Here is a 27,664-nt window from a genome sequence, read left to right as displayed (position 1 = left end):
TAAAGAGTAACGAACCCTCCAGTGAAGTTGAAGGCTGTATTTTTTTCAAAACGGTCACATTATGTTCGTTCTGTTTTTTTGGCTGGAAGTATTGGGCAGTTTGGTGTGTAACAGTCAAAGAGCTTGTTTACAGGTTAGAAGTCTGATTGCGGTCTGTACACAAGCACTTTGTTTGACTTCTGTAGCAGTAAATAAATTGTTATTTTGCTCTGTCAATAGAAAGATTTGAAAGCGAACCTGTCTTGACATCACAGGAGATTGCTCTCGCTTTGTCTTTCAAAGGCTACAGTTTAAATTGGAGCCAAAAAAATAGCCTTTTTCTAGGTTAAAACGTGTTTTATTTAGCAAAAAAAATATTTTTTTGTGTGGGTTGCCAGAGTTCCTCCGGAACACCCATGGTGCGTGATGTAATGTTTTCTCAGTGCCATGTGCGCTCTGGTAATGATTATAAAGAGGTGCAATGAATTGGTGCAAAGGAGTTTGGAATTGAGCATTGTGTTAGGCCCTAACCGGATTACAATTAGCAAAATGATGGCTAATCACGTTAACATAAAACTTGACCCGTCCACAAAGGTCATGGGTCCACTTTTTGTGCCGCTCAGGGGGGGGTGGGGGGGGAGTTTCCCCTTAGCAACCAGACCCCCCCGCCCCCGCCCACCCGGCTTTCTCCCCCTCTCTTCTCCATCAAATGTGATTTGCAGGGCTGGTGTGGTGGGTGTGTGAAAAGGGGGGGGGGGTAGGATGCCTTCTAAAGCCCCTGGGTGGTCATTCTGACTTGGGCGCAGATTTTAAAGGCTGTGCTCTGAATGAGGGGTGGGGGGGGGCTGTAATCTATTTGGCCTGCAAACGTGATCATTGTCAGCCGTCCGCAGAAGCCTCGTCGGGAGTAGCTTATATAGTTACTTAGAAGGACGATGACAGTCCTTCGGGACCTTTGAAAAGGAAGGAGGGGGAGGGGGTGGGGGGAGGGGGAGTAGGGGGAGTCCTGGAGGGGTTGAGACCTTTCGCGGCGCTGGCAGGTCCATCTGATGCCGAAATGAAAAGCTCGGAAAAGCCCCTCAGCCTCACGCTGTTGTGTTAAACTGGGGGGGGGCCAAAGCCCTGTATGTTTTTTTCCCCCCCGTGCGGCGTTTGAGGAAACAGCACAGGGCTCACTGAGAGGAACGGCTCACTGAGAGAAGCTAGCACAGGGCTTACTGAGAGACAGACAGGGCTCGGACTGAGAGGAAGGCAGCCGGGCTCACTGAGAGGAGCAGCAGCAGGGCTTACTGAGAGGAAACAGCACAGGGCTTACTGAGAGGAAACAGCACAGGGCGTCCTGAGAGAAGCTTGCCAGGGCTTCTGGAGGAACGACGGCTTACTGTGAGGAAATCAGCACAGGGCACACTGAGAGCGAAACAGCCCCAGGGCTCACTGCAGAGGAAGCAGCACAGGGCTCACTGAGAGGAAGCAGCACAGGGCTCACTGAGAGGAAGCAGCACAGGGCTCACTGAGAGGAAACAGCACAGGGCTCACTGAGAGGAAACAGCACAGGGCTCACTGAGAGGAAACAGCACAGGGCTTACTGAGAGGAACGGCTCTGACTGGCATGCCTGCTGCACATCTGTGAGCTGTGCAGGGGAGAGCAGACGGCCCGGGCTCGGGGGAGACTGCCAGAGTGCAGCCTCTCGTGGTGTGGCCTCTCCTCATAGGCACGACGAGCAGGGCAGGAGCATTCCATATATCTGATATGCTGCCATTTTAAAAATTCCCCTATTGCACAGGAACAGGCCGTCAAAGTGCCCCTATGCTGAGTCACACACACCCCCCCCCCCCCCCCAAAAAAAGAAAAAAACATCTAGAAGAATCTTTGCCCCAGTAAAGAAGCCATTCTGGTGGGTGACTCGACCCGGTTTGACTCCTCTGGCTGATGAAGAAATCCTGGAGGTGGAGCGGAGTGGAGCGACCGCAGAAAAGCCGTGTCAGACCTCTGGGCCCCCAGCAGGGCCCCCGCACGCAGGAGAACGCACAGGGAGGCCAAAGTATGAGAGCAATGTAAACCATAAAGGGGAAAAGGAGAAAGGCAGCCACACTAGGAATAACAGTGGACAAGTTGAGTAAGCCGGGTCAGTTTTTGTTCTTTTTTTATTTTTTTATTTTATTTTTGCATGTAATTGCAAATGGCTGACAGCCTTTGGATCCGCAGCAGGGCGAATGTTTGAAATCCTTCCAGATAGCGTTCAAAAAAGTGCCAGTTAAATTAGGCCCCGGATAGCCTCCGACGTGTGTGACCCGCGATTGGAACGAGACAGAAACGCAGCCTGCCACCAAAGCTGCCGTTGGCTTTGATTGGCGGTTATCACACGCGCTCATAACGAGCTGTACCTGGCCTTTTTCACCAGCACCTTGGAGGGATTTCATGAAAACAATTTGAAACAGCTGCAAATACCTTTCCAGGCACAACTTATTTTGGAATCCAACCAACTAAAAATCCAATGAAAGGTCAATACCTGTCAGCGTAAGAGTGAAACGTATATTCCATGCACCATTCCCACATTATTTAAAATACATTATTGGGCTGTTCTTAGAATTGTCTAAGAACAAGCTTTTGTTTTGTTTTGTACTTTTAGGATTTATCAGTATCATTTATGAGGATTCAAGAGACGGCAGTTTTGAGCCTTTGCGCTGCAAACTCATCTTTATGGTCAGTGTTGACTATTGATCTGCTGCCTTTTCGCAGGAAGAAGCCGATGAAAAATATGATGAGTAGCGACCGGCTCGGTTAGACGTAGTCCATAACTGTGCACGTAAAAAAATACCCGTAAAGGACCCATTATAATTTGTATAAATACGAATGCATACATAACATATATTATAAATAGGCTCATCATAGCATTGAGGTACTAATATTAACCTCGAGAAGACAGCTTTAGATCTGGAATGAGTATTGGTGGGTAAACGAGGAGATTATTGCCGCTGTCAAAGCGTGCAAAGAAATATCTTTGCATCCTTGCAACCTCCACTCCTCCCGAACGAGTTTTGTTCATTGCTGGCCTGATTGTAGCTAAGCAACCTACGAAACCTCTTGATGCCAGAACATGTGAACCTACGCCTGTTTTTAAAGACCAACTTTAGTATTCAAATGACAATTAAATATCCCGTGTACTTTGTGAAAAACACATATCTAATGTCACGCGTTTTGTTCGTTTATTTATTTCATTATTATGTTTCATTATTTCAGATAGGCTGTACCAGACATTTGCGCATTTGTTTCTTTTATTTCTTATATAGACTATCAAAGCATTTCGCCGTGTCGTTAGAAATGTAGGTTTGTTTTTTATTCAATAACTGCAACGTCGTGGCCGTCAGCCCTGTAGATTCCATTGCGGTATTCGCATTTTTCACTCTGCAAGAAACCGTAGGCCTACTGTAAAGAAAATATATTTAAATGGTAAATTTTACATTGTTCAATAATTGTGACTTGTTTTTTATTTTTTTAAAGTCAGACTACAAATTTGCTGCTCTGTTAATCAATTCATTTATTATTCTTTGAAAAAGAATCGTATTTAAGCGTTTAATTAAAAATGTAAAAAATTGAGTGAATTAAAAAGCGTTTAGCAACGAATTAAAAACGTCAATTTTATAATTAAGCAATATCACACGTGAGGAAGTGCTGTACTGTATATTACAGTATGAGCACAGCTATTTATCAAGTAATGATTGAGACAACGAATTAAGATTTTGTCGTTTATATTTCCTTCAGGATTACATTTGTAAAAATAACTTTTTTTTCAACGGTGTATCAATTGGAAAGAAAGCGGAGTGATACGTTACAGTTAATTCCAGTGCTGTTGCACATGTGCCCTATATCAGCGCTCATGAAATGCCTCTTGTCCAATCAAATTGCTTCTCTGGTCTTTTTTCTCCCTTTGCCCTGCCCCTCTGACCCTATGTGCAGGTATTGGCAAATCAAAGAAAGAAAAAGAAACCCAAATACTCAAGATCATAGCCTGTGGTTTCGCACAGTAAAATGTTTTTCGTTCCTGCACCAAGTTCAATGTGTTTTTCAGGCCTCTGTGAAAACACTAGATACAGGAGTAAAAATTGCAAAGTTATAAGCTACACTGTTATGACACCATGTCAAACCGTGTCTGATGCAGTGCAGATATCTCAGTGAATGCGCTGGCGCTGAAAGTTTGGCTTTAAACGCGGCTTGGATCGCTCCGGCGCTTCGTGACTGTGTGATAAAGGGCTTTTTGCCGATAGCTTCTCTCGCGCTCAGGCAGTACATTACATTACAGGCATTGAGCAGACGCTCTTATCCAGGCGAAATTGAAAACATGATGTGTGCTCGCTGCCTCTGTGATCGGCTGCCAGGTCTGAACACCCCGCTCACGCCTGAGCTGGAGCAGAGACGTGTTGGCCAGTCATAAAACACTCGTTTAGCGCCGGCCCTAACGGCTAACAGGGATGGAATCACGGGATTCATGTCAACGGGCGGCATTCTGACAGCCTGTTCTTTCCTGGGGTGGCAGTATGATGAGAATCTGGACACATTTATGTTTTTGGTTTTTTTTTTTTGTTGCCTGAAGAGCAGGGAGATGGTTGGACTGTGGCAGGACCTCTGGGCAGGACTGAAGGGTGCTGGCTGTGCTGCGCTTGCGTCACACTCCATTCTCTTGCCTGTTAATAGTCCCCTCTTCACGGTCATCGCAGCCAACCTGGCCTCAAGGCTCTGAGTGTATTTAATACAATTTATGAGCTTTATGTGGACTTATTATTCTTTTCATTTGCTTTTTGGATTTGCGGCAAAGATTTCAAAATATTCTATATTCCCGACCCTTTGAGTTGTTTTTTTCTTTCTTTCTTTGAACACATCTTTATGATGATTTTCTTTTTGTTGTTGTTATTCTGTTAAATTTAAATTCACCTGTGTTTTCAAAAAATCAAAACAATAAGTTAAAACATTCTGTACGTATTCTCATAATCAGAAAGTGGAATTACAGGACATTTTATCCAGAATGGCCAGATTTAGGCCCCTCTGCATGGAAACCTGAGTGTAAATGTTCTGTGTCGGATACGGTTCCCATGGTATGATGTTAAGAGGCTAATTGGCCATAAAAAAATGCAGACTTCATATGTTACTTCAGGCCCTGCACATGGGTGAATTGCTGAGCTGTTCGACAGAGCCTGTAATCCCTCTCTCTCTCTCTCTCTCTCTCTCTCTCTCTCTCTCTCTCTCTCTCTCTCTCTCTCTCTCTCTCTCTCTCTCCCTCTCTCTCTCTTTCTTCCCGTTTCAGGGATGCTGGTAGTGATTGTGCTGCTGCTGATCGCCATTGTGGTGGTGGGTGTGTGGCCCACGGGCTAACGAGGAGGACCGTACCAACGGGGCGGGGGCCAAGGGGGGGCGTGGTGGTGGCGTGCCCCTTGACTGCCACAGAAACTACTGTGAAGACGTGGAACAGAATAAGCCCCCCCCACCCCCACCCCCGTTCCTCACCCACATCTCTTGACCCCGCCTCCCTCCCTCCGTCCCTCCCTCCATCCCTCTTTCTGGTACTTTTTATTCTCCTCTCATTTGATTCATGAAAGTGAAGGAATTTGCAGCTGGGCAAACAAAAAGGTGGCGTGAAGCCTCGCTGAGAAGCCAGCATCAGTGTGTTTGGAACGGTGGGAGTGGGGGGTTTGGGGGGGGAGGGGGGCAAGTGGTGGTGACCCTCATGACCTTTGTTTCTAAGCACCTTTTCTCTCTAGAATGTACCTGGATTCCAATGTCAGGATCACATCTGATCACAACCTCTCTTCCCAAATTATGTCTGTCCCCCGCAGTTTGGGTGTGTGGTGTGTGGCCAGCATTGACAGATGGGTAATACCACTCACCACCTCAGCAATATTCACAAATACTCACTCAGCGGTTGCTATAAATTATTGCCTGTCCTGAAATTTTATATTGTTTATAGAGCAAAACCAGTAAAAAAAAGAAGAAAAAAAAGTAATGTTTCTGTGCTGCTAACTTAACTTCTACTTTTCTTTACGTTGTATTATTGTAATGGCTGTAACATCTAATAAATGACATTCACACATCTTGGCATACAGCCTTTTATGATCCTCTTCTCAGAACACCAGATCTCTCAGGGTTGGACAGCATCAATGACTTCACTTTTTCCATGAAAAATGGTGCATGTTTATTAAGATAATGTTAAAGATGTTTTTTCAGTATCTTTTTCCTTGTTTTCTTCCCTCACATTAAGTGGCTATATTGTGAAAAGGGCTTTTAACTGATGCGTTTGTACGGGCATTGGGCTTAGACCACGACCATCTACTACTGCCTACTGGTCTCTATCTCCGTTGGGAAGTATCATGTAAAAGTGTGGAACATCTACACTGTGGCCAGAAGACTAAATGTTTCAAATACTCATCTGGCACAATGCACCCGAATCAGTCTTCTGACCAGTAAATCGACTCGCCTTGGAGACATTTCTTACCCCATTGAAGAGGACAAGGGCAGTGAGTTTACTGGAGTTTATTTCAACTGAATTCTTTAGTTTAGTTCTACCAGGTTGGTGTTCAGTAGTTATAATGTCCTTCTGACCCTAATCACATCCAACAGCCACGAAAAGTTAAAAAAAAAAAAAAAAAAAAAGGACAAAAATAAAACACACAATGTTTCATGTGTCATTAAATATATTCATATATAATAACCAATAATATATTAGTATGCATTGTAAAACATTGCAAACTCTTGCAATGGCCACAGCTAAACAACATTTACAATTCATAGAATGAACAAAATGCAAAGTTCCAACAGGTCTGCAGTACAAATGCACACGTCCTCTCATTGCTTGGACAACAGATCTAAAATTTACATCGTGGGGCTACTAAAACACAGAAAAAAGCAAGTTTGTTGTTTGATTATATATCTTATTCCAAATGTGTGTTGATGTGTAAGTGGCATTGTTTTTTGTGGATATTACAATGGACAATAAAATGCATATACGTATATATTTAATCGTATATAGATATGTAATACATTCATCTTTGTGAGGAGATGCCAGTAATGAGCATACACGTTCGTTTTAATGATCTATACACAAAGACATATATTTGCAATAGAGCAGCAGTCAGACCTGATGAATGCGTTGTGCAGGACTGGAGTGGAATTAACAGGGCTGCGTTATGCACCCAGGAACAGGCAGATCAATAAATTAAAACATCTTCTGTTTGTTCCCTCTACCCTAATTAGAATACACTTTTTTTTTAGTAATCTACAGTTATCCATCTGCTTAATGGAAGTATATTTCTGGAGCCCCTTCATGTCTGGCTGAGAGCCAGTTGTCATGGGTGGGCTGGCGTCATCTTAAGCCACTGCAGTGAGAGAGACAGGCAGCCCTGCGCTCCGGATGCATGCTGACCAGCGTCTGGAGGGGTAAGGGCAGCTGGTCTCTGTCCTGTAGGCCCAGGGTGTGAGAACACAAAGGTGTGTGCTGTACGTATTATTTCTGTTGATTTTTAAAATTTATTTGGACCATTAGTTGGGAGAGATTAGGAAGCAAATACATCTATACGTAAGTCAGGCCCAGTCAGTTGATTGTTTACCCGTGTGTGTGTGTGTGTATGTGTGTGCACGTGCATGTTTGTGTGTATGTGTGTGTGCATGCGCGTGTGCGTATGTGTGTGTGCACGCGTGTGTATGTGTGTTTGTGTGTGCATATGGTTGTGTGTGCATCGTGTGTGTGTGTGAGTGCGTGTGTGCATTCGTGTGTGAGCGTATGTGTGTGTGTGTGTGTGCATGTGTGTGTGCGCACGTATATGTATGTGTGTGCATATGTGTGTGTGTGCGTGCGCGTGTGTGCGTATTTGTGTGCGCGCGCGTGCGTGTGCATGTATGTGTGTGTGCGTGTGTGTGCGTGAGCGTGTGTGTGTGTGTGTGGGATTCTGCTGCACCCCACTGCCTCACACTCACTCCTCAGATCCCCCTCCTTGCTGTAATGTTGCACTACCTGCAGTCCTGCTGGCTCACAGATCGGGAAAGGGAATGCTTTCTTTCAGCATTCTTAATTTTTTTTGTTAAAATCTACAATAATTAGAATTCTGGTTAATGATATTTTAAAATTGTCTACATAATGCATAAACATATTAACTATACACACATCAAAATTAACTTTGTAACCCCTCCGTACCAGAAAACCTCTGCACCTTTTTAAAATGCACACATCTTTTATGTATTTGTTTTATTTCGCTTTTTTTTTTTACAAAAAATAAAATAATTTTGCTTGTTAAGCAACAATGATACATTATTTTATCACACAAATGATGTATTTAATTGATAGGGGTCTGCATAATTTTCTTCATCAGTCTGTACTTTGCAAATGATTTAGGCGATACCTCACTTAGACAATGATTTTTTTTTTGTTTTGTTTAAGAAGCATTCAAATCTCTTTGGACCTCTCTCCAGGGAAAGACGGTCTTCATTTTGTCTCACAGTTGGTTTACTTGTACCTTGGTGAGTGCGCATTTTCTCCTTAATGAAATGTTCAGGGTACATCTTTCTCAAGTTATGTTCAGAGACCGGTAATTGTAATCGACAGGATCATCCGCAAACATTTTTTTTGTTTTTTTTTCAGCTCCAGATTGGCTGTGATTGGCTGACAGCTCACAGCATATGGTGGAAGAAAAAAGGAATATAGATGTGCACAGAGAACAGTGGGATTTCCAGAGATTATAGCTGTATTACTGTGGTGGAAGATCCTACTGATTCAAAGCAACACCAAGAATGTTTATTGTCATGCTGAAGATATCGGAGTTGATACAGAGTCTGGCTTTGTTTTGCTTCGTTTCTTGCCTGTTTTTTTTTAACTTCTGCCAGACTAAAAGCTAATTTTACTCTCATGGCACAACAATAAGGCCTAGTCTTTGGATGATTTGTGCCTTTCAGACAGTTTGAAGTCTTTGGCACACAACATGTTTTTTCTTTACTTTTTTTGCTTTCATCATGCCTCGAATACCAAGATGAAGTCATGTAGTTTATCAGATTTATATTTCCACATATAGCTTAGATTTAATTAAGCCTTTTGTACAAGTACTCCAGGTTGGTTTACACTTGCTGAGGGATGCAGTCTTTCCCTAATGCACATTTCTGGCACCATCTTTAGCTTAACCCTAGTGACTGGATATGAACTACCCTATCCAAAAAAAAAAGCCTTTTTTGGAACACTGATTGACAATGCAAATGTGAACAAATGGTTGAGTTGTACTTCAAAAAAATAACAGGAAAGCTGTATGGACAGCTGGTCGTTGGTCTATAATTGTGAGTCTTTGTGAAGATCAAAACTTGCATAAGTTGTATGTTTTCTTTTTGGGGTTGACAATCCAACAAACTTGAAAAAAGGATAGTTCACTTTCTGTGGTTTATTTCAGTTTTAGTGTATGTTTCTTATTGACAGTTTATGTGTGGCATGAAAGATAGTTTAGATGCTTGCAGACATTTGTGATGATCTGCCGACTTATCAACAATATGGGCATCAAGTGGGTTGTGGCCGCAAGCAAGAAAATACACGTCAGTAATGTCAAAACAGCTTGTACTGCACTCGTTATGTTTCCAGAGGCTATTAATATGAGCCGGTTAATTTTATGACATTTACTCGCAAGCATAAACAAAAAAAGTCTCTTTTTATATTGTGCTGGCACTTCTGTTCTTTGCAGTTTTCAAGTGGCACAAGCTCTTCACTCAAAGTCCTGTGCAGTGATGTTGATATGCAGTAGGCACCACATTTCCCAGGTGTGTAGGTAGGACATGGTCATAGGACATAATTCCAACTGAAAATAGGATTGAACGTAATTTTTTTGAAGATTAATCAGGTAATATACATATGAACTTGCTATTAACATTGCTCTGGAAGTTGCTTTGGAGCTAGGTGAAGTATATGTTCTTGCTTTAGACCAGAAACCTCAGAATGCTGACCATTGCAAAGCTGGCAGGTCATAAAAAACTTCCGTGTGCATCTAAAACATCGTCCATCATACACAAAAAAAACCGTCTGGGCCAGTCGAGAACATACAATAGAACTGGAACAATATACAAAAAAAAACTCAAGAACGTGAACTATTCCCGTTAAATGACAACAATTATTTAAGTATAAAACAGCAGCACCAGTCTAAAAGAGATTTTAGAATTCATCTCCCCAGAAATGGTTTTTACATGCAATCCGAAACCATGCAGAAGAGCTTTAACCATCTAAAATGAACTTCCATGCATGTAAAGACTATCGAGGAACACCGTTATGACTGTATATTTTCATATCTTTTCTCCCACAACAGAAAAAAAAAAACATACTGTCAAATCAAACCATCAAAAACGTTAGCTTCAATGTTGGTGAGACAACGCTGTGATGCAATATGAATTCCTAAGTGCCTCTTATACCCGACTGGGGCATCCGTGACCTCAGTCCGCATGCCGGTCCAAGACCCCATAGCCCAGCAGAGGATTTCCTCCAAAAACATGCAACTTTACAGCACTCTTCAGCTTAACGCAGAGTGAGCTAAAAAAAAAAGATCTGAGGTATTTTACACACGACGAGCTGTTCCACATATAGAGGATACGTTTTTGTAAGTAACTGAGGAAAATGGCAGCCTTGTCAAAGAAGCCGCTCTAGTACTGAACGTGTTTTTCTATGTTACGTGACTCTGAGAGTGGAAACCACATCGAAAGCGAAGGTTTTTTACGGTACATCTAAAGTGTGAATGCTTGCATTGCTGTTTACACCGTTTCTCGTGACAAGACCACAGCCCCGGAAGTCACCAATAGGACAGCAGCTTCGCCTCACATTCCCCTGGCCCCGCCCCCTCAGTTGCTGGGAAGAAGCTGTTCAACATATATATAAAAACCCAATTGCCTGCTGTAGAAACAGAAATGTGATACAGTAGCTTGTTTTTCGTAATTATGCTGAAACAATATGTCCCGTAAAAAAAGAAATGGATTGAAATTGTTACGAAGCCATGGAAATGGGGGGTGTAAAAAAAAAAAAAACAACTTGATATACTGGGAATATTAGGTGCAAACTTGGCAAAAAAAAAATCCACAAAAACAAATCTCGATGGAAAAAAAAGAGAAAATGCAAAGTGAGCTCCTTCACAAAAAGTTCCTAAAAAACAAAAAAACATCCTAATTTTCTCTTCATGCTTCTACACAAAGCAGCAACACTCCAGTCACCCCTTCCGTCCCTCGCCATTCCTCTCCCTCCCTCATCCCTCCGTTTCTTCTCTTCCTGCCTTCTCTCTCCCGCTCTTTCCGTGATGACGTCTTCTTCTTCTTCCCTCTTTTCTTTTTTTTTTAAACTTTTTTAAAAAAAAATTTTTTTATTTAGGCCTTCTTGCACTTGCCCTTCTTCTCTCGCTGCTGGAACTTGCGCAGCCGGCGGGCCCAGGTGTCCCTCCACTGGATGACCAGGCTGCCCTTGTCGGCCACCACGCCGCTCTGGTCCGGGGAGTCGTCGTCGTTGCCCAGCAGCAGGTACTTCTTCCCGGGCTTGACCTTGGGGCACTTGCAGGCCACGTCCTTGGCGCGCACCCACAGGAACTGGTCGCCGCGGCGGATGCGGCTCGCGCCCTGCTTGTAGACGGAGATGACGTTGACGGTGAACTTCCACCACTCGCCCGCCTTGTCCACTTTCAGGATGTGCACCTGGACCGCTGGCGGGGGCCAATCAGAGAAGGGGAAGGAGAGGGGAGAGAGAGAGAGAGCAAGGGGGGGGAGAGAAATAGAGGGGAGAGGAAGGGAGAGAGAGAGAGAGAGAGAGAGAGACCAAGGGGGGAAGAGAAATAGAGGGGAGAGGAGGGGAGGAGAGAGAGAGAGAAAGAGTGAGAGAGAGAGAGAGAGAGCAAGGGGGGGAGAGAAATAGAGAGATAGAGAGGGGACAGAGAGAGAGAGAGATAGAGAGGGGAGAGAGAGAGAGAGAGGGGACAGAGAGAGATAGAGAGGGGAGAGAGAGAGAGGGGGGAGAAACACATTCAGTTTTGTTGGGCAAATATAAATCCTTTCTAACACTGAGATTTGTTTGTGACTGTCTTTCAAAATCTGTCCACAAGTTTAATTAATGTGGTCTGGCATCAGTGAGATAGAAGCATTGCCATCCCTTGTCTGCGGATGTGTACAAATCACCGACCTGCACAGTCCTTATCACTCATCCCATTCCTTCCTCCTTGCCCTGGCCTTTGACCTCCATTTGTATAGACCGTGCATATTCATTATCATGGCAACAGTTGCCATAGTGCCCCCAGCCGAGAGAATCAGCGCTCACTATGTACATTTGAAAGGACACCTCCCCGACAAGTGAAAGTCTCTGAGGGCCGCCTGCGAGACGTTTCCTTGGAAACAGTTTTCCTTCCTTAACGCAAAAGTTTGAAAAAGAATGTGGTGGGGGGGGGGGGGGGGTGATAAGGTGGGGCAAAAAGCAAAAGTTCCAGGGCTGTGCTGAGCACTGAATTCTTTTATTTTCTCTACAAATCGAAAGGCAATTTTCTGCAAACAATATAAAAAAAAGCAAACACAATTGTCAAACTCTAAAAGCTATAAAACCTGCAGAAAAGCAAGTCATGCAAAGGTGATGTTTGCAGGGTTTATCACTCCTAAAATTTACAGCAGACTGTGGACTGGACATTGGCTTACAGATAATTCTACAGCCTCAAAACAACACCACACTTCTGTCCCCGCAATCCATGTAACCATAGAAAATAATTGTTTTTACCTACTTATGTGTGTACCCACATGATGTTCAGGCGTTGCATGATTTTTTATTCTGCCAAAATTACTGTGCTTTTAGCAGTTAAACACTAGGATAATTCTTTTGAATGTGACAGATCTCAGTTGGGAAGCTGCTTCATTTTGACAGAGAGGATAACACCGCATTTTGTCCACAAACACCATTCTTTGAAACTCTGAGGTAGAAGAGAGTCTTACTCAGTTTAGTTTCAGTTTCAGTTTACAGGCATTTAGCAGACGCTAAAGACGCTACCCAGTTATACAGCTGGATATGTACTGGAGCAATGCAGGTTAAGCACCTTGCTCAAGGGTACAACGGCAGTGTCCTACCGGGGAATCGAACCCGCGACCTTTAGGTCACAAGACCAACTCCTTACCCATTATACTACACTGCCGCCGGTTATTCGTTCATGTATGTGGCGGCAATGCAGTCCAGTACACCTCAACAAGTTAACTCAGTATGAAGCCCAGGGTGCAGGGTGCAGAGGCACGCAGAGGCTGTAGAAGTTCCCGCTGTGGGATGGGGAGCGGGCATAAGGGCGCCCCTAGCTTGGGAGTCGTTCACGGCACATGGGGTCCTGGTAACGGGGTGACATTGTTTCGGAAAAATATGTCACGGGGGGGGGCACTATGTATGTGAAAACCCTCAGAGGAAGTGTCTCTTCTCCCCTCCTTCCCTTTGGTGAAGGCAAAAAAAAAAGAAGAAGAAGAAAAAACCCCTGTTTCTCCAGGCGGCGCAATTGTGTGCACCGACGGGTGGAAGTGTTCCGAGCGAGTGCATGCGGGGGGGGGGTAGGGGGGCTGGGCGGAGTGAGCAAATTGCCTGCAATTACTGAAGAAAAGAGGCCTGTTGGAATCAGTGGAGTGCTCTCTCACAGGTCTGCCATTCACGGACAGTGCCTTTGGGCTGGCTGGAGGCAACTTGTTCATCTCGGGGGGGGGGCAGGCTTATTTATCTTCCCTGCCACAGGAGGTGTTCAGTGCCAGAACATGATCCAAGAGCAGGGCAAGCGTCCCAGTGCACATCCCTTTTCTTTCGCCTTCCGTTTCCACGTCAACCAACAAGCGAGCGATCTGAACACGAGTCATTCTGCTTCGTCCCGTGATTTAAAACCGTTTTAAAAAAACCCCAAAACTTTATGGAGTAGCAGAAATAGCTGATTGGGGACTGTTTGTCATATCCAGAGAGAAATGCAGTTGCTGCATGGTGGAAATGTCACTCCTGCTAAGAACAAACATGGTGATATACCCATGAGAAGATATACACCACTTTTTTTTCTGTAATAATTTTACCGAATGTTTTAAATTTAGGTCAATGTTTTAATTATTTGTTCTTTGATTATTGTCTCAGCAAATGTTCTTCTCTTTTCCTTTCTGTTCCTCTAGTTCTAATTTGGCAGTATTGCAAATGAGGGGCTGTCCCTTAATGCTTCTCTGAGGTATAAACAAAGCAGGGAGATATACGCGCACACACCCCTACACTAGAGCTGAGGCCAGGGAGGGCCAGCTAGACCCATGTCCCAACGGCTGTCGGGGGGGCAGAGAGGCAGAGAACATGGGGAAGTGGGCTGTGAACGGGGTACTGAGCGGTTCCTCTTTTCACCGCACAGACAATGTGGCCTGTCAGGGCTGGTGGATCGTCTCAGCGGAGAGACCGAGCAAAGCCAGAGAGAGAGAGAGAGAGAGGGAGAGAGAGAGAGAGGGGGAGAGAGATAGAGAGAGAGAGAGGAGAGAGAGTGAGAGAGAGAGAGAGCCAATGTCTGCCAGAGCTTTACCCAGAGTTCCCTCTGCCGAGCACAATAAATGAGTACACGTTTAATTACAAAAACCCCTCAGCACGCCGCCCACCCCTCCAATTATCAAACATGCCAGCTGATCTGGGGGCCACAGACCCACCATGGCCTCTGTGCATCCATGTGTGAGCTGCCTGTACCACTAGACCAGCCAGGCTTGGCGTCAGGGTGAGTGGGACCCTGGCGTTGACTGGAGTAACGCACAGTGAGCTCATGAGGATTCCAGACACTGCGACTGTGAGTGTCCCTTTAAGGACAGCGCTGAGACAGAATTGTGAGTGAGCGCACCCTTTTAAGGAGCAAGGCCGTTTCCCTGAGACAGAACTGTGTGAGTGTCCCTTTAAGGACAGTGCTCTGACACAGAATTGTGTGAGTGTCCCTTTAAGGACAGCGCTGAGACAGAACTGTGTGAGTGTCCCTTTAAGGACAGCGCTGAGACAGAATTGTGTGAGTGTCCCTTTAAGGACGCAGCGTTCTGAGACAGAATTGTGTGAGTGTCCCTTTAAGGGCAGCGTTCTGAGACAGAACTGTGTGAGTGTCCCTTTAAGGGCAGCGTTCTGAGACAGAATTGTGTGAGTGTCCCTTTAAGGACAGCGCTGAGACAGAATTGTGTGAGTGTCCCTTTAAGGACAGCGCTGAGACAGAACCGTGTGAGTGTCCCTTTAAGGACAGCGCTCAGACAGAATTGTGTGAGCGTCCCTTTAAGGATAGCGCTGAGACAGCATTGTGTAAGCATCCCTTTAAGGACAATGTGAGGCATCCACAAACAGAACTGTCTTTCATTCTTTGTTCTTTTTGCCTTTGATAAGTCTTTGGAGAATACTTTCCTTCATACTCACTGTCTCCGTGACAACACATCGCACAGAAAAAAGATAATAAATAAAATATATTTATCTCTCCCCGGGTGCAATCCGTCAACACCTGTCTGACCGCCACCCCATCTGTTCTGCTCCATGGGTACCTAATAGTGACGGAACTGTTGTCGCGATTTTAAACAATGCCGGACCCGCAGGTCAACAGAGGCGTGATGTTTGTGGCTCTTGTTAACGCAGCGCATACACAAAGAGCTTTCATTTATTTTAAGATGTGCTATTCCTCACAGACCAAGAAGGGCCTTGTTGAATTAAGACACAGTGAAGGACGCTACGTAGCCTGTGGTAGCGATCTTATATTGGCCCTCTTGCTGTTAGGAAATGGGTTATCTGGAAATAGTTTTCAGTCAGAATACATAGGGATAGCCAACAGATTCATCAACTGTTATGTTTTCTAACTGAATCAATCAGCCATTTTATTAATGCTTTGATAATTAACTGTAAATAAAACAAAATATAGCGAAATAATAAGGACATTTTCAAACACAGCAACTGCAGTTTTCCCGCATTCTTTTGTCTTCTTATTTCGGGAAAAAGAACATACATAAACACAATCCACAAAAGTAGACGCCCAAGTTTCTTGGCTGGTACACTTTTTCATTTACCGTAGATATGTTATTCTTTTTTTATTAAAGACGAATTTTATTTGGACGGATGACAAAACATAGCATGATCTAATTGTCTTTTCTTCTAGAATACAATTGAAATGGATTTGAAAGGAGAAGCGCAGGAACTGAAATAGCAAGCCAAACTCGCCATTTTCCAAAAATACCGCAGACTAAATCAGCAGAGCATGTGGTTTTCGATAAAAATCTCTCAGTAGGTTTGCCCTAGCTCCTAGGATGAGCTCTTTAAGGGACATCAACCTTTTTTTTTTGTCTGATCTAGACACAAATATTTTACAAATTCTGGGACTTAAAACTCTAAATAGACCAGTAAGTACACAAAGTATTTTCTTTTGCATGATTAGAAGTGAACGGTAAGGATTGTTGCGCATTTGGGGGAGAAGATACACTCTTGATTCTGGGCCAGTCTTATGCCAAATCTGCGTATTTGTATTGTTTTTGTTACGGGAAAGGGTTGGGGAGTCTGCCGGAAAAAAGTCAGACAGAACTGTCCCGCTTTGCTTTTTTGGTGGTCCCACAGAAAGGTGCTCCGAAACGCTAAGACGCTGCCGCTCCACTCCCATTGTATTGCGCTACTTGTGACGATTTGTGATGTGATCGGGAGACACTGATCTGCTGAACGGGGATGTGTACCGGAGAGATGCTCCGTGATATTTATACGATTAATGGTATGGCCGCTCTCGACGGGAGGGTGTGTGTGTGTGTGTGTGTGAGAGTGAAAGAGAGCGAAAGAGAGAGAGAGAGATAGAGATAGAGAGAGAGAGAGAGAGAGAGAGCTAAACTTGTAAAGTGCTATCAGGACTCCTGGCCTCTTGTGTCAGCAGTGCCTCAGAGCACTGCATGGAAACTAGAGTGATGGGGCCATTGTCATTAGAATATGCAGAACTTAAGGAGTCTACTGCAGCCAATGGGACGGGGGGGAGGGGTGGTGGTCAAATGGCTATGCAAGAGCGAGACAGATCCTTTTTCTCCACACGCTCGCTGAATGTAAACTGATCCGAAGCTGTGTAAGAGATGCGGCTGGGTGTCTGAGCCCCCAGGTCTGCTGGCTCTAACGCAGGCCTGGGGGTGCGCAGGCAGGGTGCTGTGTGGCGCTCGCTTGGGCGCGGGGGGCAGTGTGGAGTCACCCCTCTGGGCTCCTCTCTCAGATGGGCCCACAGAAAGCTCCCGGAGCTCAGCGTGTGAGCCGGCCCACAAAGCCCCGCAGACAACAGCAAGGCTGGGAAAGAGTGGATCAAACCCGAGCCTGGGCAGCGCAGCTGGGGAGGGGGGAATGGGGTTGGGGGGGGGACGGTCTGTAAGAGGGAGCAGCGGGGGCTCTTACTGCAGCCATCCCTCATGCTTCCATACCCTGGCTGGGTGTACCCCCCACCCCCCACCCCGAGGTGGGGAGGAAATCCTCTGAGTCACTGTGCACCCTCCCCGGGGGCCGCAGTTGCCAGCGGAGGACAGACTCGTGCCAGACCCCACAGAGAAACACCCAGAAACACCCAGAAACACTCAGGAGCAAGAAGCTCAGCAAGGACCTCAGAACAGAACTCCCTCTATCTCTGTCTCTCTCTCTGTTTCCCTCTCCCTCTCTCTGTCTCCCTCTCTCAGTCTCTCTCTCCCTCTCTCTCTCCCTCTTTCTGCCTCTCTCTCTCTCTCTCTCTCTCTAACCCCCTATCCCTCTCTCTCACTGTTTACATATGGACACACAAGAGACAATCACTTTCTCTAGAACATGAACACCCCAAAAAAAAAAAGACTTGGTTAGTTATACATTACAGTGACACTTGATACATCCCCAAATACAGTCATCTTTAAGACGACACAGCCAATCACAGTCACAGTCCTCAGACAAATGGGAGACCACCAGAGATGCAGGCAAGCCAAAGACAAGCATGTTACGCAAACACACCAGAGACCAGCACAGTCACAATCGCACACAGGATACATCTTACGTCAGTGATTTCAATTTAATAGATTCCAGTTCTTGAATTTCCTGCCACCGACTATCTCCAGTGACCTTTGCAAAAGAGCTCAGGAACAGCACTGTGTGATGTTCCGTACTTCTGCAGGGTTTTATATTAAAGACTGACACACAAACACAAGGGCAGTTAAACTGACACATGGAAGAGTCCACGCAGCTCAACCCCAGCCTGTCCAGTGTCCCCACACAGGGACCCTCCCGAGGTCCACAGACCTTTCCTGCGAGACTGAAAATTTGTTTGGAAAAAATGTTCCATCCCATCTACAGAAGGTCATAACGACAAACCCATGGAAAGCTGCAGAGCAATAGATACTCTGCCATACAATACGTCAAGCATTTCAATGTGTTCGAGGCCCATTCGCACACAGACCGTGCACCTTGAAAATACAATTAAGGTTTCACCTCATTCTTTAACCCTGTTCCTCGACAATATAGCGGGACCTTTCCCCAGTACAAAGCACCGTGCTTCTCAAAGTGTTGTCTTAACATGCCTTAACAAGGTATGTCCTGAGTGCTGTTTCGCATCACAAGAGAACACACTGTCGGTACACAAGTAACTTAAAAGACGGCTTTGGTGGATTGGCACCTTGAACTTAAATAGCCTTGAGTCTTGAGTTGCGAAGAACTGCACACCTAAAACTTTTTCTTTTTTAAAAAAAATGATGGATGGTGACAGGAATGCTGGTAAAAAAGAGAGCGACAGGTCCCCTTTCTTAACGAAACGCTGAAGACCCTCTGTGTCCCTCACATCGACGTCGTCTTATCCGCTTACCGCTTAAATACCTTTCTGGGCCGTCCATCATCGGGGGGCATTCTAAGCCCCTTCCTGATTGCCTCTTCCTCCTTTTGATCCTTCAGCTTTAATTCTTAACAGCCAAAAGTAAGCCATCATTACAATGGCCCACGGAGCTAGCTGGGAGGGGTGTGCGCTGGGGAGCGGTCGGGGGGGGGGGGGCGGGATCGGAAATGAAGACGTCTGCGTGCGACCGGCGAACCCACGGCAGACCCGGGGAGGACTCACCGTAATCCTTCTTGCAATACTTCTTCATGTTGATCTTCAGTTTGCCCTTGGAGGCTTTGCAGTAGGAATCGCAGTCTGCATGTGGGAGAGAAAGAAAACACACACACAGACATACAGAAACACGCATGCGCACACACACACACACACACACACGCACACACATACACACACACATTAGAATCTTACTAAAACAACACGGGTAAAAAAAGAAAAACAGGGAATCCTCCAGGTACAAGTTTCTGCTGTAACCCTTTTTGTTTTTTTCTCTTCTGCGATACCCATCTGCCAGGTTGAATTGTGTAGTCTAATAGGGCTTACGCCACATTGGGGAAAGTGCCTTCGTCGCCATAGAGAGGAAAGACAAAGGCCCTCGACTGGCAAAATGCTGTGGCTGTCTGCGGGCCTGCCTCCACCCCCCCACCCCCCTCTTGCTAATGTGAGACCTCTGCGCTATGGTTATTGTGCCACCCAGGTCTACAGAGAGCCACACAAATTTGCCCCCCCCCCACCAACTGTCAAAGTGCCACTGTGGAACTGATTAAGGCCTATACAGCCCTTCTTGTCAACTCACCCCTGCCGCCCCCCCCCCTTCCCCAAAAAACCCTGAGCTGTGTCAAGCTCTGGCATTTATTGTGTTGGGATTCGGGGGGACGGGGTCACCTCGGCACAAAGGGAGGTCGGGGGGGGGGAAATTAGCAGCCCATGAAGCATTAGCAGGAGCCTTTTTTGGTGTCCACTCCACCAGAGTGAACACATAAATGGCTCAGGCCGGCCAAAGCCAAATCGCCCTGTGGCCTCTGAGCGGGGCGCCAGGGGTCTGGTTCCAGATCACCAGTTAACTCCTCTTTTCCTTTTCTCCCTTTTTTTTTTACCCCCCCCTTCACCCCCTTCCCTTCCCCCTTGGGTTGAGGGACTCGTGCGTTTATGATGAATTGCTTTTATACGCCCCGAAAACACCGGTTGGGTGTCAGGTCCCGGAGCGAGGGGGGTGCCAGAGGCCTCTCCCCCCGTCGGCCTCCGCCGGGCCGTCGCACCGCCAGGCACGTTTCCGCGACAGAACCGAGCGACACGAGGCCAAACAGAAAAACCAAAATCGTTCGTTTCCTTTTACCCTTTCTCTCAGACCCGGGACGCAAATTGGATCCAGAATATCTCCTAGGCCCACTCTAGACCCGCTCCCCCTCCCCACGCATTGTAATACCCCCCCCCCCCCAACTCCACTTTGAGAAGGGGGGAAGTGGAGGCACGCTGGGGGGGCTTGGAGGGGTACAGCACCATTCAGGCCGGCCTGAATATGAACAAACTGCATTGTCTCGTCCAGCCCCGCGGTCCATGCCCCGCCTTTTACTCCTCCTTTATATTCCGTGCGAATGAGGTTTCCCGGGTAACAGCGGAATGAGAAAAAATGCACCCAAAAAAAAAAGGAGTGGGTGGTTGGGGGTGGGGGGTGGGGGGAGGGGGGGGGGGCTGGTGGTTGAGGTGGTGTGGGGTGTGTCAGTGGGTTGGTGGACGGCGGACGGGCGGAGGGGGGGTTTGGGGGCTTGCGTTCTCCTAAACCCCCAAAATCAGCGCTGACATGGCATAGAGAAGAAATGGGGGGGTGGGGGGGATAAAGTGGCAAAGTAAATGAAATTGAGGAGAGTCCATATCGGGCCCGCCTGATTTCCATGTAAATGACGAGCCGGGGGGAAAGAGCGCTTTTGTTTTCCTGGAACCCCCCCTTGGTGCCATCATGATACTTTCCCCCTCTGATTGCCCCCCACTCCCCGTCAGCGGACCTCGGAGACGGCGGCCCCCGCGCCCCTCCGCACACACCCCGCCGTCCCCCATTGAGAGCCGGTCCCCCCACCGCGCAGACAAATGTCCTCTTTGTGCACGGCTCTTAAGTTTGTGGAAGTGGTTTTTTTTTTGGTTTTTTTTTAAATCCCGGGGACTACACCAGCACTTTACATCTGAGGGGTACAGTGCCAGAGCGCATGCAAGCAAATCACCAAAAAAATACTATTTTGCAACAGATTAACTCGTGAGGTAATAATATACTGGGTGCTACAGACACTCACTCTGCAGTACTGTACTAAAACATTAGTAAGCTGTGTTAAATGTCCAAAATATAACAAGAGTCTCTGGCAGGCCGTAGTTTTTGTATGGGGCATCCGAAATCAGCGGCCAGAAGGGAAGGGCTCAGGCTCCTTGTGGATCGGATGATCCGAGCAGTCCAGGACTGAACAGGTCTTCCTGTTGACCTGTTTAAGATCCATATCCTGGAGCTGTACCTGGTCCTCCCCAATCACTTCACTGGCTACTCTAACCAGCCTCACCAGCCTGCTTTTATTTGCTAGGCTGTGGCTACCAAACCAGGCAACCATGCTGAAGTCAAGAGTGATTCAATAAACTGCGGTAAAACAGGGACAATAAAACATTATACACTCTAAAATAATAACTTTTCCTTAAAAGTAGTGCTGATTGATTTGTTTGTCGTTTTTTTTAAAACATTTTTTACAAACGATGTTGGTGTTTTTCTCAAAACACAACCGATTATCAATGGCAGTGCCCAGAAATTCACACCACATTTACACACAAAAGCAACGCTTTTTTTAAAACTAACAATTTGGGTACGGCGTTCCGGGCAAACACACAGAAAAAGCCTACTCAGCCGGGCCCCAGGGCGAAGCCAAAGTGTGCCGGAGATGACCTGAGGTCGCCGAGCTAGCTGGATCTCCTCTGAAATAGACAACCGCTGTGCTGGAAGCCACGGTCTGGGGGTCCAGACACAGGCCTGCATATTGAAACAATAAGGTGTAAATAAGGGCACTGAAAGAGGGCTTTCTCCTTACATAAAAAGACTGATTGAAAAACAAATTGCTGCAAATAAAGCATGTAATTAGATTATAGCCAATGCCTGGGGCGGCTGGAACTGAGACTGAAAGGGGCTGCGCTTCATCCAAATGGATGCTGTTCTCCCCTCCTTCTTATTCTTTTGGGCTCTAAACAGAAACAAAAAAAATATCCAAATGCCATATTTTTTATTTTATAATATAACAGTTTTGTGCTTAATTGAATGCTTGTATAGGATATTTGTTCAGGGCGTTGGTGCTCCACCGAGACGTCTGTATCATAGAAGCAAAGTTTCAGAAGGGGTCACTGGCCATGCAGCGCCGCTGGCTCGCTCCTGTGATACAGACGCATAGTTAATCCAGCGCCAAAGTTTTTATATTCTGAGAAGAAAAGGACCAAGTATGCTGAGCAATAAATCATGTGTACGCTTCGTATTAATGATGACACTATAAACCAACCATATTTTCTCTCTCTCTCTCTCCCTCGCTTTCTCAGCCATGACACACAGCTCTGTGGTTTGGTGAAGGGTGAAGGGTAAATGTTTGTGTGAGCCTGTAGCCTACTCGTGGCCGAATAATCGCAAGGAGCAATCGCGACCGTTGTAAAGACGAGCGACAGTTTACTGACAGGGAGGACGTTACGTTTTCATAAATGGCCGTCGTTGTTAGCGTTAGCCGCCGCAGCCATTCCTCTCTCCAATACGTGGGGGTGAAGGCGGATTCCTCAAAGCGCTGCGCAGAGTAGCCTACGCTACAGAAGCGCTACCTCACATAATCAACAATCCTTAACGACACCCTAGATTCCGTCAACATTTCTGCTTCGCTTTGATTACAGTTTGACTACACGCAAGAGTTTGTCTTTTTTTTCCCTCATCACAAACGCAGTTCGGCGAGTTCTGCATTCACCAAAATTAACGAGACAAACTGTGTTTCTGTAAACACTTGCATTTAATTGTAAGTTGGGGGGAAATGCTAATCGAATCCAGGCTAGTGTGTGTTTACGTCTGGAACTTGCAATTGTGTCTTCGTTCTTCTTAAGCGGAGGTGTTTCTAGAAAAAAAAATCCACGCTCTCTGTGGTCGAGGGGCGGGGCGAACTAAAGGCAAATGGACGGGCTCCGTCAGAGCTCCACGGGCACCTGCTGCACAGCTGTCCGCTCTGGCTAACGCATTCCCTGTGCGAGTGAGCTAGCCAGCAGACTCCTGGGGCAAAGCTTGCTTTCCTTGTCACCGTATACACTGCAAGAGCGGGCGACGGGGGGAAGAGAGAGCGAGTGAGAGACACCTCGATAAGGAGGCCACATCTGTTTGCAGTTACACGTTGGCGAGATTGTATTTTTTCAGATACCGAGGTGGGCTATCGTTTCTTCAAGACGTCATAAAATATACGCGTTTGCCCGGCAGTGCGCGTGGGTGGTCAGCGCAGTCCGGGGTGCCCTCATTGCGAACGTGCCCCCATCACAAATGGCTGTTTCTGGATGTCAGCTCCCCCTTACATTTTCATCAGCTTGGCTTACTGTGATTACTTTTTTTTGAAGGTGTGGAAGTGAAAAATATGATAAAAAAAATAAAACAGAACTCCACACCTAAGATGAAAAACTTGCGACGCTGGTGAAACGCGTACAGTGCTGGCACTTTCTCTCGCTTTTGAGATGAGTTGATAAAACGGCTTTTCAGCACCAGGAGAGCCAGGAAACCAGAAGGTCGTGCTCAGCACGCATTCGGCAGTCCATGGGAATCCACTTTCCTCAACGTTTGCGTCTGCCTGTGCACACAAACGAGGGACGCGAACATCCGTCGAGACACTATGTTTGCGTTTCTTTCATGTTATATTCTGCATAATGTAAATATTATATACCTTTTGTATTTTCGTATCTCAAACTGAGATAAAAATTTTTTTTTTAAAACCCTGGTCTATCTTGGCGGGTGGCCCACCTTCTGTGCATTCTTTTTAAATATTTAACCAAGCACGAGGGGAACCCACATCATACAAAAGTACGTATAATGGCCCTCAGAATGTGCTTTATGTGAGGTGGCTCTAAACATCAAGAGCGAACCTGGCATGAGAAAAGACAACCGATGGCAGCCAGGGCCACTCCTTCGCAAACTCCGCCGTCAAAGCCTGAATGCCAGCCGAAAATAATGGCACAATGGTGCCTCCCTTGTTTGCCGCGGGTCTGTTTGTTTCTCTCGCACGCAGTAAACACGCCTCGCCCCCAAGCGTACAGTTCGCCGCTCGATCCTGTCGGGCAAAGACAAGTTTCACACGGCGCAAAGCGGGCCCCCCCCCCCCCCCACCTCATTGCAGCCCCCGCACAAGGAGGCCGCTGATCCGAGTTTTCGGGGGGGGGGGGCAAGCCGAATCCGCAAACGGGCGGGGGAAACTTGTCGGATGGATGAAAGGGTGCAAAGGGAACAAAGAAAAAGAGAGAGAGAGAGAGAGAGGGAGGAATTACAGAAAGTTTGCTCTGCCCCTCACTTCCCCGTCAGTGGGATCTGTCAGAGCAGCATTAGCAGCTCCGGGACACTCTCTCACTGCAGCTGCTCTTGTTTTCCCAGCTCCAGAATTCCAGGGCAGCAGTACGTGCCCGACTTCTCCTCTCACTTCCCCAAAACAAAGACAAAGGCGAAATTGTCAAGGAGCTCGGCACTTACGGCAAAAACCGCAATAACATTCGCAGCTCCAAATTTTAGGGTGTTTTTTTTTTTTTTTTGTCCCTTTTCTTTCCATTGTGCTTTTGAGATTCCTGTTGCAATCCAAAATAACCCTCAGTGATTGCTCATTCCCACAGAATGATGTCATGCCTTGGCTGATAAATTATTTGAAAACAGCTCTGCTCCTAAATTAAGCTGAAGATTCGCCAGGAGCTAAGCTCCTGCTCCGACTCACAGCATTTTGAAAACATTCATATTGTGCTCCTTTTCCCTCAGGTTTAACTCATTTTTTCATCTCAAATGGAGAAAACACAAATTTTGAAATAACCGTCAAAACATACCGTTTGTTACCTTTTTCTTTCCTAAAACTATGTTTAATTTTATCAGCAGGTTAGTACTATAGTAACATATAATTTTGTAATTGAAGTAAAATATTTAACAGATGAAGCACCCAGCACAGTATACATGGCTACTGTATTTGAGGAATGAAAAAATTTATACATTAAAATTTCCTGCATGAATTCGACTGTAACAATGTTTCAGTCAAACAGGGATCAAATATATTATATCTGAGTAAAATGTACCCAATCATAGACTGAACATTTTACTGAGGACTGATTCGCTCAAACACAAAATACAGTATATTTCTATTTTTCTCTGTGAAATTCAAATCTGGTCTTACAGTTGTATGTTTTATTATTATTTATTTTGCTTTAATTTCATCTACATCTATCAACTACTATTCCACAGCATGAGTTTAATAAACAGTTTGGAATCCTAGGGGGGGCTCTCAATTTATGCAAATAAAAGTCCATCCTAAATATAGATCACAAATAGACAATGAGATTGTTTACCCCATTTTTAAGTGAGGCAGAATACGGCAGAACAGAGTGTGATTAGCACTTTTCTGTCCTGAATTTTCAGCTCTGCCAATCCCCTGATGATATGCAGAGCTTTTCAGACAAATTAAAAAGAGGAATAATAAATATCAGTAAACAAAGCTACCATGCCGCCCCCCCCCCACTGTGATTCCGTTAGAGATTAATTGGATGAAGAGTACAACATTAAAAGAGACTCAATGCAGGGCAATAAGTAAGTGATCTATCATTTACGAAACGTTGGGGGGGGTGGGGGGTGCAGAGATGCAGAGATAGGCGATGGCTTTGGGGTCTTTTGTCACGTGCAGTTCCTAAGCTCCAGGACGTCTTCATTGCTCTCCTGTTCTGCTCCAAGCCAAGTATGTTTTTTCAACAGGCACACAACCCCTGGCGGCCCACCGAGCCAGCCAGCAGTGTCCACAGAGCGGGTTACCTCTCAGTCGAGTTAGCAGGAAAACTGCGGACGCATACATATTCCAGCATAGTATCTTTACTTTATGAGCGTCCATTACTGCCCCCCTCCCCCCCATATTCTAATTCCACTGCTCTATTTTCACTGCTACCCAATCAGAACTCACCTGCAGGCTCCTCTGCACTGCTTGCCGTTGTTGTGGGAGGGGCAACCGGAATTTCTGTTACCAGAAGAGGAAACAGAATTACATTAGAGATCACAATTCGGGCATTGTACACTCAAAGATAAAACAACACTTTGGTCTTCAGTCTCGAAACAACGGTCCAACTTTTGACTCAATGTGTTTGGGTTCTGTTTTTGATGTTGACACTGGGTATTATTTCAACTTGGAAGAGGGTTTAATATTATATGTGTGTGTGTGTTCAACAAATATGCAATGATTGACACCTCAAAGAACACCAAGTTCCCACCTGTCTGGTGCGGTTAAAGCACGGACAATGAGACAGGGATAAGAGAAAGTGGCTGGGGAAACGCAGGTGGGATAAAACAACGTTCTGAGACGGAGGGGTGCGTGCCCTGCTTCCTGCGGGAGACTGCTGCTGCTGCTGGTTTGACTGTTATCTCCATCCTCTCGGCAGCTGCTGCTAATGTAGTTGTGTCTACGTGACAAAAGGGTGCTGGACCCAGGCTTCTGTCCGAGACCAGAATCTTTTCCGTCCCTTTGCCTTTAATGTATCCACAGTGTAGGGAAGTTGACATTCAATGAAGTCATGCATGTAGAAAGATACTCTTATCACTTATCAAAAGGTGAGGATGGTACTGTAGCAGTTAAGGTTGTTTGTGTTATTGTTTTGGCTAGGGAAACCCACGAGACACAGAGAAGCAGCAAGGACAATAGAACCGAACAGCAAGGTATCAAGCTGCATGGACAAAAAAAGACACAGATAAAGGAGAAAGAGATGAAAGCTAATGTCTGCACTGTAGACCATGCAGAGGGTAGATTCCCCACAATGGAAGAAAGAAAGAATCAAGTCTTCCGACAAAACATGGCTCCCGGTAACTCAGATATTCTGTCAGACACATTTTAGATAATAGTGATAAAATTTATTTTAGAATTAAGTGTAGGCATAGATATACTATTATTAAATTCATGAAATGCACAATGCAGTATGGGTTTATCTACAAATCATTCACTTGTCTTTCAGAAAAAAATACTTCAGCAGCTGGCTTTTATTTTTTTAAATCACTGATTGCATTTTCAGGTCAGATAATCACCAAACTGATTTGTAAGAAACAATCAAATTCTGTCTTTTTCTCTGCTTTTTCTCTGAAGGCAGCCTACAGAGACATTTCAGGATCAACACAGTCACCAGCAACAGTTTGCCTGACTGTACCGACAACAAACCAAAAAAAAAAGCCAATTTCAGATAAATAGAGGGGACAGAATATCCTTAACTCTTCACTTTCACCCAAACACACAATAACACGGCAGAAATACTAATAAATATACAGTAATGAGCACACACTTGTTAAGTGTTTATTTAGATAAACTTTTTCGGCTTATGATTAATGAAAACAACTTCATGCCTGTGGATACTGTCTGAGTCTTTTCTCTTTACAAAATTCTGTCGTAACAGGAATAAAAATACTGTACTGCAGCTGAAACAATGGGCCCAAACCAAAAGTTTAGGGCACATGGCAAAAGCATACTCTCTGTGCTGCAGTTAACAGACCTGCAGGTTTCTGATAGCAGATCGAGATCCCAATCTGTGCGCCAGATTAAATAATAAGCCTGTTACTCCAGATTGACTCCAGTGCATTTATGACTCCCTACATTGTACGATATATGAAGCCAGAGTAAAGGGC

At 45.6% G+C, this 27,664-nt stretch overlaps 2 protein-coding genes across 3 annotated transcripts in view; one reads left to right on the top strand and one right to left on the bottom strand.

Moving 5' to 3' along the window:
* Positions 1-6,062, top strand: part of stx8 (syntaxin 8) — a 55,742-nt gene extending 49,680 nt beyond the window's left edge. Inside the window, exon 8 of the mRNA XM_064324144.1 lies at positions 5,280-6,062. Within this exon, the coding sequence (XP_064180214.1) occupies positions 5,280-5,347 (68 nt within the window). The 3' untranslated portion in view covers positions 5,348-6,062. The remainder of the gene's footprint in view (positions 1-5,279) is intronic.
* Positions 6,063-9,331: 3,269 nt separating this feature from the next.
* ntn1a (netrin 1a) overlaps positions 9,332-27,664 on the bottom strand; it is a 64,762-nt gene continuing 46,429 nt past the window's right edge. For both annotated transcript variants that reach the window (XM_064324139.1, XM_064324138.1), the window contains exons 5-7: positions 25,965-26,018; positions 19,021-19,095; positions 9,332-11,667 (exon numbers count right to left, since the gene is read on the bottom strand). In XM_064324139.1, the coding sequence (XP_064180209.1) occupies positions 11,339-11,667; positions 19,021-19,095; positions 25,965-26,018 (458 nt within the window). In that variant the 3' untranslated portion in view covers positions 9,332-11,338. The remainder of the gene's footprint in view (positions 11,668-19,020; positions 19,096-25,964; positions 26,019-27,664) is intronic.

Source organism: Anguilla rostrata, chromosome 2, assembly GCF_018555375.3.
Source record: "Anguilla rostrata isolate EN2019 chromosome 2, ASM1855537v3, whole genome shotgun sequence".
NCBI classification, from domain to species: Eukaryota; Metazoa; Chordata; class Actinopteri; order Anguilliformes; family Anguillidae; genus Anguilla; species Anguilla rostrata.
Note: the sequence above shows the minus strand (reverse complement) of the source record. Positions and strands in the feature narration are given on the sequence as shown.